The 10,266-nt window shown below is 49.2% G+C and overlaps 1 protein-coding gene across 1 annotated transcript; it reads left to right on the top strand.

Annotated features, from left to right (window-relative positions):
- The first annotated feature begins 349 nt into the window (after nucleotides 1–349).
- Nucleotides 350–3,994, top strand: klhl42 (kelch-like family, member 42). The gene is made up of 3 exons (XM_015940559.3): nucleotides 350–1,316; nucleotides 1,391–1,584; nucleotides 3,365–3,994. Exons 1-3 carry the CDS (start codon nucleotides 556–558, stop codon nucleotides 3,817–3,819), a joined length of 1,410 nt encoding a protein of 469 aa, XP_015796045.1. The 5' UTR covers nucleotides 350–555; the 3' UTR covers nucleotides 3,820–3,994.
- Nucleotides 3,995–10,266: the final 6,272 nt, after the last annotated feature.

The following is a 10,266-nucleotide window of genomic DNA, read 5'->3' as shown; positions in this document are numbered from 1 at the left end:
ATTATATATATATATATATATATAATTATTTTATTTTATTTTATTTTGTGCACAATAGGTGAATTTTGTTTCTTTTGTTTGTTTATTCTTGTTTCCAGGAAATGAAATAAAATAGTTTTTAAAATGAATCCGATTAGACGCCATTCTAGGACTGACCTGCAGGTGGCAGTAGGGCGGATGAGCAGCTCGACTCAACCGTATTTACACGAAGAAGCGCAGAATCAAAACACTGGAAATTTGACAGTCCGTTCCCACAAGGGTCTTGTGAAATTCTTGTTAAAAGAGCCGCTATCAAGGTCTAAAATAAACTGCAACATGTAGTTGACATATTTATAAACTAGATCCACTTTTCGACCGAACTGTCGAGGAATGCTAACCCGAGGAAAGAGCCGCTTTGGCGGGTTTGTCGGTGCAGCAGCTTGTTAGCTGATTAGCTTCTCTGGATGAGAGGAGCAGCTCCGTTTGGATTTATGGGCTGAACATGACCATATATAGCCCGGCCACGGAGCTCCTGCGCTGGTGAACTGTAAAGTCTTTCTGGAAGCTGTCTCCAACATGTCCTCAGACCAAATCGCCATCGTGGTGGACGACAGGACCTACGAGGTGAACAAAAATAAGTTGATCGAGAAAAGCGATTATTTCCGAGCGCTTTACAACTCCGGGATGAGGGAGTCTACTGAGGACTCTGTGCAGCTCCAGGGGCTCAGCGTTACGGGCCTGGAGCTGGTTCTGGAGTTCATCAACACCTCCAAAGTCCAGGTGGTCAATGAGACCCTGGAAGATCTGATAGAGACCGCCTCCTTTCTACAAGTCACCTCCATCCTCAAGCTGCTGACCTCAGAGATCCGGCTGGACAACTGCGTGGAGCTCTACAGCCTCTCTGAAGTCTACGGTACTCATGACCTGCGAACCGCCTGTCTGAAGTACATGAGCTGCTACTATCACCCCATGCTGAGGCGGCCTGAGTTCAGTAGCCTGCTTTCCGCTGTCAGGGACCAGGTCAAAGAGATGCGCATGAAAGGGACCGCCACCCTGGTGGCCATCGGAGACTTTACCTGTCTGTCGCTGGACGGTCCTGATCAGGACGAGCCCTGGTCCATGCTGAGGTATGGAGAGGTGGAGCAGCGCTGGAAACCACTGGCCAACAACCTGCCCCCAGACATGGTTAACGTGAGAGGGTATGGGTCTGCTGTCCTGGACAACTACCTGTTCATAGTGGGGGGGTACAGGACGACCAGTCAGGAGATCTCTGCTGTGCACTGCTACAACCCCTGCAGGAACGAGTGGAACCAGGTGGCTCCGCTCAATCAGAAGAGGTACATTTTCCTCCCACAGTCCCCGACTGTTGTTTCTGCCCTGTTTCATTCACCCTCTGTGTCATCTCATCCAGGTCCAACTTCAAGCTGCTGGCAGTGCAAGGGAAGCTGTTTGCCGTGGGAGGCCAGTGTCTCGGCACTGTGGAGTGTTACAGTCCAGAACAGGACTGGTGGACGTGTGTGTCTTCGATGCCTGACCCGCTGGCTGAGTTCTCGGCCTGTGAGTGCCGGGGTTTGATCTACGTCATGGGTGGATACACTGCCAGAGGTGGGAAGCTTAGTGTCGCCTGCTGAATGTTGTCACGTACTCCTGAAACAGCGAATGAATGAAAGAAAGTATGAAAATTATGTCACTCATCTGCAGTATCCAAAGTAATTTTGTAAGTCTAATCAATTAAAGTAGAAACACTTCAAATGGCATGTAGTTGTAGAGCGCCCTCCTGGGGTCCCCCCCCCCCCCCCCAACCCCCCAGGCACTTTACAACACAATCACACGCTGGTGATGAGGAGCCACAGCTGCCCCGGGGCGAGCTGACAGAGGCGAGGCCTGCCAAACACAGGCGCCACCGGCCCCTCCGACCACCACCAGCAGCAAGGCAGGTTAAGTGTCTTGCCCAAGGACACAACAGCAGCATTCTCTAGTGGGAGCTGGGATCAAACTGGCAACCTTCCGTTTACTGAACAACCTCCTGAGCTACTGCTGACACGAGGTTGTGGCTGAATTAATATCACTTTGTACGTCTTTGTCAGTAATGACCCTAAAATAGGTTGCAGGTATATTTATATTTGACGGCTCTTGGAGCGTTAATCTGTCAGAACTCGGCCTGAAAAGATCAATCAATCAAATTTTATTTGTAGAGCACCTTCCACAACGTTATCGGAAGCCCAAGGTGCTGAACAGCATCATCATAAGAAAAACATTCCCAGTACATGGGCATAAAAGCAAGATAAAATCATAAAATCATAAAATATCAAGCAAGCACTATTACAAATAAAGAGAGATAACGGAAATAAGACGAATCGATCAAAAACAAATGGTGGACAAAATAAAATCAAGCATCTGGGTTAAAAAGAAGAAGAATTAAAACCATAATGTCAGGGCAATTCAAAGAACCCTAGCGCTAAAATGCAATCAGATAAAAATGAGTCTTTAAACGAGACTTAAAGACGTGAAGGGATGGTGCCTGCCTAATGCTCAGTGGCAATTCGTTCCACAGAGTTGGAGCCAGATCAGAAAAAGCACGACAACCCCTCGATCGATATTTCGACCGGGGGACCACCAGAAGTTCCTGCTCGGCTGAGCCAAGAGACCGAGATGGAGCATACCTCTGCAAAAGTGCAGCAATGTATGAGGGGGCACTGCCCTGGAGGGCCTTATAAACGAGAGTTAAGATTTTAAACTTAGCTCGATATTGCACTGGGAGCCAGTGCAGAGCAGTCAGCACCGGGGTAATGTGCTCTCGACATCTAGTACCTGTCAGGAACCTAGCCACAGAGTTCTGCACAAACTGGAGCCGTGCAACCGTGCACTGGGCCAGACCAGAATACAGAGCGTTGCAGTAGTCCAGCCGGGACAGGACGAAGGCATGCAACACAGACTCCAGATGAGCTCTGGACAGCAGAGGCCTGATCCTGGATAGTCTTTTCAGGTTAAAGAAACAGGACCTCACCGCTGTATTTACATGAGTGTCAAGATTAAGTGAGGAGTCCATTTTAATCCCCAAATTACTGACCATTTTCTTTTCATAGGGGGTCAATGGGTCAACGTCAATATCAGCACCAGAGCTATTTCTTCTGCAGGACTAAGTATTATGACTTCCGTTTTGCTCTCATGGCCTGTAAAGATGTTCAAGAATTAAAAATGTCATTTTTCATAGTTATTAATTTAATTTTAATGTCGGATGGCTGTGTTTGATATAGGGATTATTAGATTTTAAAGGATTTATGTGGTGACAGTTTAATATCTCACAGTAAACCCTCTTCAGTGGCCTCCTTAAGCAGGATAATGTCATCTTGTACTAAAAGTGGCATCTTTCTGTGTTGGACAGACAGGAACACCAACGTTCTGCGCTACTGCCCCACGTCCGACTCCTGGGCTGTGCTCCGGACCTGCTCGGCTCACATCCGTAAGCAGCAGATGCTCTCGGTGGAAGACACCATCTACCTGGTGGGCGGCTACACCCACAAGCTGCAGGTGGGCCGGCGGCAGTGGCGTCCCAGCCAGCCAGAGGACGCTCTGACGGTGCAGTCCTACAACGTCACCACGGGGGAGTGGATCCAGCTGAAGGAGAACACGTCTAAGTCGGGCCTGAACCTGACGTGCACGCTGCACAACGACGGCATCTACATCATGAGCCGCGACGTGAGCCTGCCCACCAGCCTGGAACACCGCGTCTTTCTGAAATACAACATATTCTCCGATGGCTGGGAGGCCTTCCGGTGCTTCCCTGCTTTGGGACAGAACATGCTGCTCTGTTCGCTTTACCTCCCCAACACGCTGTGACCGACCTGCCTGTTGCTGCTCTAACTGGGGCCGTCACGTCAGCAGGAACAGGGTCGCGGAACCCGCACGCCTCCAAACAAACACCCTGCGTTTTACACTCTGCTGTGAATGTGGATGCAGATTAAGGAGCCGTGGAAGCGGCGAAGCGCTTTGGGTCAACAGCAGGTTTCAGTTTGTGCACCTGGAGCTAACGACAAAGTTGCACTCGTGTCTTCGAGACTCGCCACCCGGAACGCGTCTTTTAGAAAATCCTTTCCAGAAACCTCAGAGAAGCTTAACCACCCGGATGCAAAGATTTAAAGAGAAGCCAGCTTTTGTCCAGAGGGTCACTGGAGTGTTTGAGCTTTCTTTAACTGGTCTGAGCAGCTCGAAGAGGAACATTCTTGATTTATACTTGAGCAGCACAAACAAGAACAGCCTAACTGCCTGCCTGCTTTTAAAGGGCCTAAACATTCCCGATGTTTACACTCCAAACACAGCAGTAATGCGCATGTTTATCCTTTAATCACTACAGACCTCAAAGTCTCTCAGAAACAAACAGCTTCGTGTTTTCAGGCGTTGCACAGGTCACATCATCGAGTGACTGGTTTGAGTTTACGCTGACACGTTTGTGGGAAGTGGAAGATACCGACTCACGGGGACCTCCGAGTCTTTATTTTTCAGATATAATAAAGTTAAAAGCACAATTCTGTCAACTGAACAATGCTCACGTGCCTTCTGCAGCCTCAGTGTTTAGGAGCAACTGACCAAAACTGATGTTTTTTTTTTGCTAAAATGTTGTTTTTACTGATATTAGTTTTGTTTGTGAAAAGAAAATTGAGCGGAAATGAACCGTGGAGTGACCTAAAGCTGTGAGTATTTAGGTTTGAAGTGATGGACTTGAGTTTGTTTTGGCTGGAGATGGAGGGGATGGCAATAAAGACGATGCTCAGAGACCTGGTTTGATGTTTTCAGTGTTTATAACATTTATATAGAAAATACAGCGTTTCATTTGCATGAGTTTCTGTAGGTTATGCATAAATATAAAAACTAAGTTGTTAAAGTGTTGTTTCATTAAAATATGAAAAAAATTATGTAAACGTATTTAAAAAAATATTTCTGAACAGATTTTAGTAATATTAATTTAAAGGGACTTTACGGAGTTTTGAATTTTTATGCTCGCGACTGCCCCCTCAGGCCAAAAGCGTAACAGCAGCTTCAATAGTAGGCTCGTGCACGAGGCACTCATGCTGTACGTGCACACCCCTTAACGAAAATAACAGCTGAGACAGTCCCGTGTGTGTGTGTGTGTGTGTGTGTGTGTGTGTGTGTGGCCTGGAGGACAGAGGACAGGAGAACATGCAGCTAATTAATTAAATAATGTGGTTCTGTAGCTTTCTCTTCAGCACAGCGACAAAGGTTTATGATGGGTCAGTCCTCCTGCATGCTCAGATCATTCCCTTCCCTTGCTTGAAAAATTGTTCCAAAATGAAAGTTGAACCCACATCTTTTTTATCTGTGAATCCAATGCCGTTCGGCGAGTCTCAAATAAAAATTTGGGCATCTTACTGTAAAAAAATATACCATTAATGTAAAAAATAAACTCTAAATAAACTATGTTCACATCCAGAATCAAACCCAGGTCTTCTGCACAGGAGTCCGACATCTTTCTAGGTGAGCTAAAGCACCAGTGACATCTTTTGTATCTGTAACATTTATATCCTTGATGACAGCTGAAACAACGTTCAAAGAACGGTTCGGAGTGAAAATGGCTATTTTGTTGCTAATTAGCAGGAAATATCTAGAAGAAAGTTCTACAGAAAGTAGCTAAGGGTCCTCAGAAATGTAGCTAGCTTTGTCACTAGGCGTTAGGAACAGCGACAAAGTGGCACTGCCTCTCTCTCTGCTGCTAAAGCTACTGATAGCAAATGCTACGGGCGATGCCTGAGCGTGAACGCGCATGAAGCAGCCTGCTCGACCCGAGCATCTCTCTTTTTCTGTGATTTTACAGAAAAACAGGCAATCACAGTAAAAATGCCAGGGCTCATTCTACAGGACCAGGGCATTGCAGGAGAATGTATGAAGAAGACATTTATTATTTCTACACATGTTTTGGCTGTCACACTTCCATAATGCACCTTTAAATAAAAAGCCTAACTAATTTAGATTAATTAGATTGGAAAACATGGAAAGTTGCAACATAAAAATCAGAAGTTCCTGTTTTGGTTTCTGGGCGTCTGAGTCTTCCGTAATCTGCATTTAAAGTCGAAAAGTTTAAAGTGTTTTTTTCTTCTGTTTGCTTTAAAATATGTTTGTGGTAAATGTGAATAAATGAAATAGGAACAAAGATATGTTAACTTTTAGTTAAAAATGAAAGAAAACATTGACTTTTAGTCTTCACAACATTTTTCACTGCAAGCCTGCTGGAGAGCCCTCGCTAGGATGGATGATGGCGTTGCAAGTCTGCGTACAGAAACGGACGCAGAAGCATAAACTAGGCCAGCAGAGAGACATTGTCTCTCCAGCGTGTCCTGGGTCTTCCTTCGGGTCTCCTCCCAGTTAGACGTGCCCGGAAAACCTCATCAGAGAGGCGTCCAGGAGGCCTCCTAACTAAATGCCCGAGCCACCTTAACTAGCTCCCCTCGATGTGGAGGAGCAGCGGCTCTACTCCAAGTCCCTCCCTGATGACCGAGCTTCTCCCTCCATCTCTTGTCTAAAAAAATGAAGTTTTCATTCAGTACATTAAACATTGTTTTACACCAGTTTAAAAACCTAAATCATGAAAATCATTTATAAATATTTTACAACAGGTTAGAAGGAAATGAAACAATCTTTATTTATTTACTTCTATCCTTTAAGCATATCTAAATTGCATCAATCACTTCATATTTGGCCTTCCTAAAATTATGAAAAAGGGCAAAATTTACCCTTTAAATGGACATTTAGAAAAAACTTTAGAAGTTTTTTTGTTCTTGTTCTTATTTTTATAACAAATTTTAGACTTTTACATCATCTAAAAAGTTTCTCGTTTTATCTGCAAATCCAGAATTAAAAAAAAAATAAAAAGAGACCAAATATATTTCAGTAGCCTGGCAGGCCGTCCTATAAACGTGAGTGTCGGACATTCCTGATGCAGGGTTAATATTTTACAACAATATAGGAAAAAAACCACTAGAGGGCGCCAAACAACCTCACCTGAAACTTTAGTGTCTGACTCCTAAAGTAAATGGTAAATGGCCTGTATTTGATATAGCGCCTTCTAGAGTCCTGGAACCCCCCAAGGCGCTTTACAACACAATCAGTCATTCATCCATTCACACACACATTCACACACTGGTGGGGATGAACTACGATGTAGCCACAGCTGCCCTGGGGCGCACTGACAGAGGCGAGGCTGCCGAGCACTGGCGCCACCGGTCCCTCCGACCACCACCAGCAGGAAACGTGGGTTAAGTGTCTTGCCCAAGGACACAACGACAGCGACAGACTGAGCGGGTCTTGAACCTGCAACCTTCCGATTGCGAGGCGAGCACTTAACTCCTGTGCCACCGTCGCCCCTAGTAGGAATGTTACAAAACACAAAGTTAAAATAAAACGATTTAACAAACACCATTGACCACCAGAGGCGACCTGGGTATCTGGTGAAGATGGCTTCTGGATGTCTCACACGCGAGGAGTTTAGAACCACCAAGGCGCCTCGTCAGAACCAGGACTCCCTGTAGAGCTCGTGTCTTGTGTGGCTCTCTGAGTACTCTGGTTTCTTCCCTTTGACCAAATATATTCATACTAATCAGGGATTGTAACTGTCTCTAGCTATGTGTGTGTGTGTGCATGAACAGGTGTCTTTGTCCATCCAAGGTGACTGTCTCATACCCGGTGACTTCTGGAGACAAACACCAGCTCCCCTTTAACCCTTAGCAGGAACAAATGAGCACAGGAGAGTGATTAATGGCATGTTTCCCCTCTTGCATTTCCCTTTTATCCCCTAAAACATTTACTGGTCTTTCGTTCGTTAGATTTCTGTCTCTGTTATACACAATAACTGAATCAGGTGTGTGCGTGAGGGAGGCGGTTTCCTTTCAGTCATGGGAGGAGCCGACAACACAACAATAAAACTGGAAACCTGATTCTCTAAGAATGCACTTTGCTCAATCTGAATTCTAAATGTTGGTCCGGCTATCTGCGTCTTGGGTTTCAGATCTGAATAGTGTAATCTGTGCTGCTAGCATGTTCGTTCAGTTTGGCAGCTGTGTGCGTTGGTACTCTGCTGAATTTGGCTGTGTTTGTCCTCCCGGTATTTATTTAATTCTGGAATTCTGGAACAATCACAGAGGGGATAAAAATGCGTCAGTATCAGGGTTCAGATTTCGGGGGAGCTAAGGGGAGCCCGGCTCACCTGAAAATGTGACTCCTTCAACTTACACACCCAGGGGAGCCCGAAAAAAGATCCCACTTATATTACATCATTCATCACCTGCTGGACACAGCTGCTCCTCCACCCTACCATCACCTGCTGGACACGACTGCTCCTCCATCCCACCATCACCTGCAGGAGGCTGCTGCTCCTCCACCCCACCATCACCTGCAGGAGACGGCTGCTCCTCCACCCCACCATCACCTGCAGGAGACGGCTGCTCCTCCACCCCACCATCACCTGCAGGAGGCTGCTGCTCCTTCATCCCACCATCACCTGCAGGAGACGGCTGCTCCTCCACCCCACCATCACCTGCAGGAGACGGCTGCTCCTCCACCCCACCATCACCTGCAGGAGACGGCTGCTCCTTCATCCCGCCATCACCTGCAGGAGACTGCTGCTCCTTCATCCCACCATCACCTGCAGGAGACGGCTGCTCCTCCACCCCACCATCACCTGCTGGGCACAGCTGCTCCTCCATCCCACCATCACCTGCTGGAGGCTGCTGCTCCTCCACCCCACCATCACCTGCAGGAGCCGGCTGCTCCTCCACCCCACCATCACCTGCAGGAGACGGCTGCTCCTCCACCCCGCCATCACCTGCAGGAGACGGCTGCTCCTCCACCCCACCATCACCTGCTGGACACGACTGCTCCTCCATCCCACCATCACCTGCAGGAGGCTGCTGCTCCTCCACCCCACCATCACCTGCAGGAGACGGCTGCTCCTCCACCCCACCATCACCTGCAGGAGGCTGCTGCTCCTTCATCCCACCATCACCTGCAGGAGACGGCTGCTCCTCCACCCCACCATCACCTGCAGGAGACGGCTGCTCCTTCATCCCGCCATCACCTGCAGGAGACTGCTGCTCCTCCACCCCACCATCACCTGCTGGGCACAGCTGCTCCTCCATCCCACCATCACCTGCTGGAGGCTGCTGCTCCTCCATCCCACCATCACCTGCAGGAGACGGCTGCTCCTCCACCCCACCATCACCTGCTGGGCACAGCTGCTCCTCCATCCCACCATCACCTGCTGGAGGCTGCTGCTCCTCCACCCCACCATCACCTGCAGGAGACGGCTGCTCCTCCACCCCACCATCACCTGCAGGAGACGGCTGCTCCTCCACCCCGCCATCACCTGCTGGACACGACTGCTCCTCCATCCCACCATCACCTGCTGGGCACAGCTGCTCCTCCACCCTACCATCACCTGCAGGAGACGGCTGCTCCTTCATCCCACCATCACCTGCAGGAGACGGCTGCTCCTTCATCCCACCATCACCTGCAGGAGACGGCTGCTCCTTCATCCCGCCATCACCTGCAGGAGACTGCTGCTCCTTCATCCCACCATCACCTGCTGGGCACAGCTGCTCCTCCACCCCACCATCACCTGCAGGAGACGGCTGCTCCTTCATCCCACCATCACCTCCTGGAGGCTGCTGCTCCTCCACCCTACCATCACCTGCAGGAGACGGCTGCTCCTCCATCCCACCATCACCTGCAGGAGACTGCTGCTCCTCCACCCTACCATCACCTGCTGGACACGACTGCTCCTCCACCCTACCATCACCTGCAGGAGGCTGCTGCTCCTCCACCCTACCATCACCTGCAGGAGACGGCTGCTCCTCCACCCTACCATCACCTGCAGGAGACGGCTGCTCCTCCACCCTACCATCACCTGCAGGAGACTGCTGCTCCTCCATCCCGCCATCACCTGCAGGAGACTGCTGCTCCTTCATCCCACCATCACCTGCAGGAGACAGCTGCTCCTCCATCCCACCATCACCTGCAGGAGACGGCTGCTCCTCCATCCCGCCATCACCTGCAGGAGACGGCTGCTCCTCCATCCCGCCATCACCTGCAGGAGACGGCTGCTCCTCCATCCCGCCATCACCTGCTGGACACGACTGCTCCTCCATCCCACCATCACCTGCTGGGCACAGCTGCTCCTCCATCCCACCATCACCTGCAGGAGACGGCTGCTCCTCCATCCCACCATCACCTGCAGGAGACTGCTGCTCCTCCATCCCACCATCACCTGCAGGAGACGGC

The sequence above is a fragment of the Nothobranchius furzeri genome, chromosome 1, assembly GCF_043380555.1.
Source record: "Nothobranchius furzeri strain GRZ-AD chromosome 1, NfurGRZ-RIMD1, whole genome shotgun sequence".
Classification (NCBI taxonomy): Eukaryota; Metazoa; Chordata; class Actinopteri; order Cyprinodontiformes; family Nothobranchiidae; genus Nothobranchius; species Nothobranchius furzeri.
The sequence above is the reverse complement of the archived record's forward strand: the minus strand, read 5'-3'. Positions and strand labels throughout refer to the sequence as shown.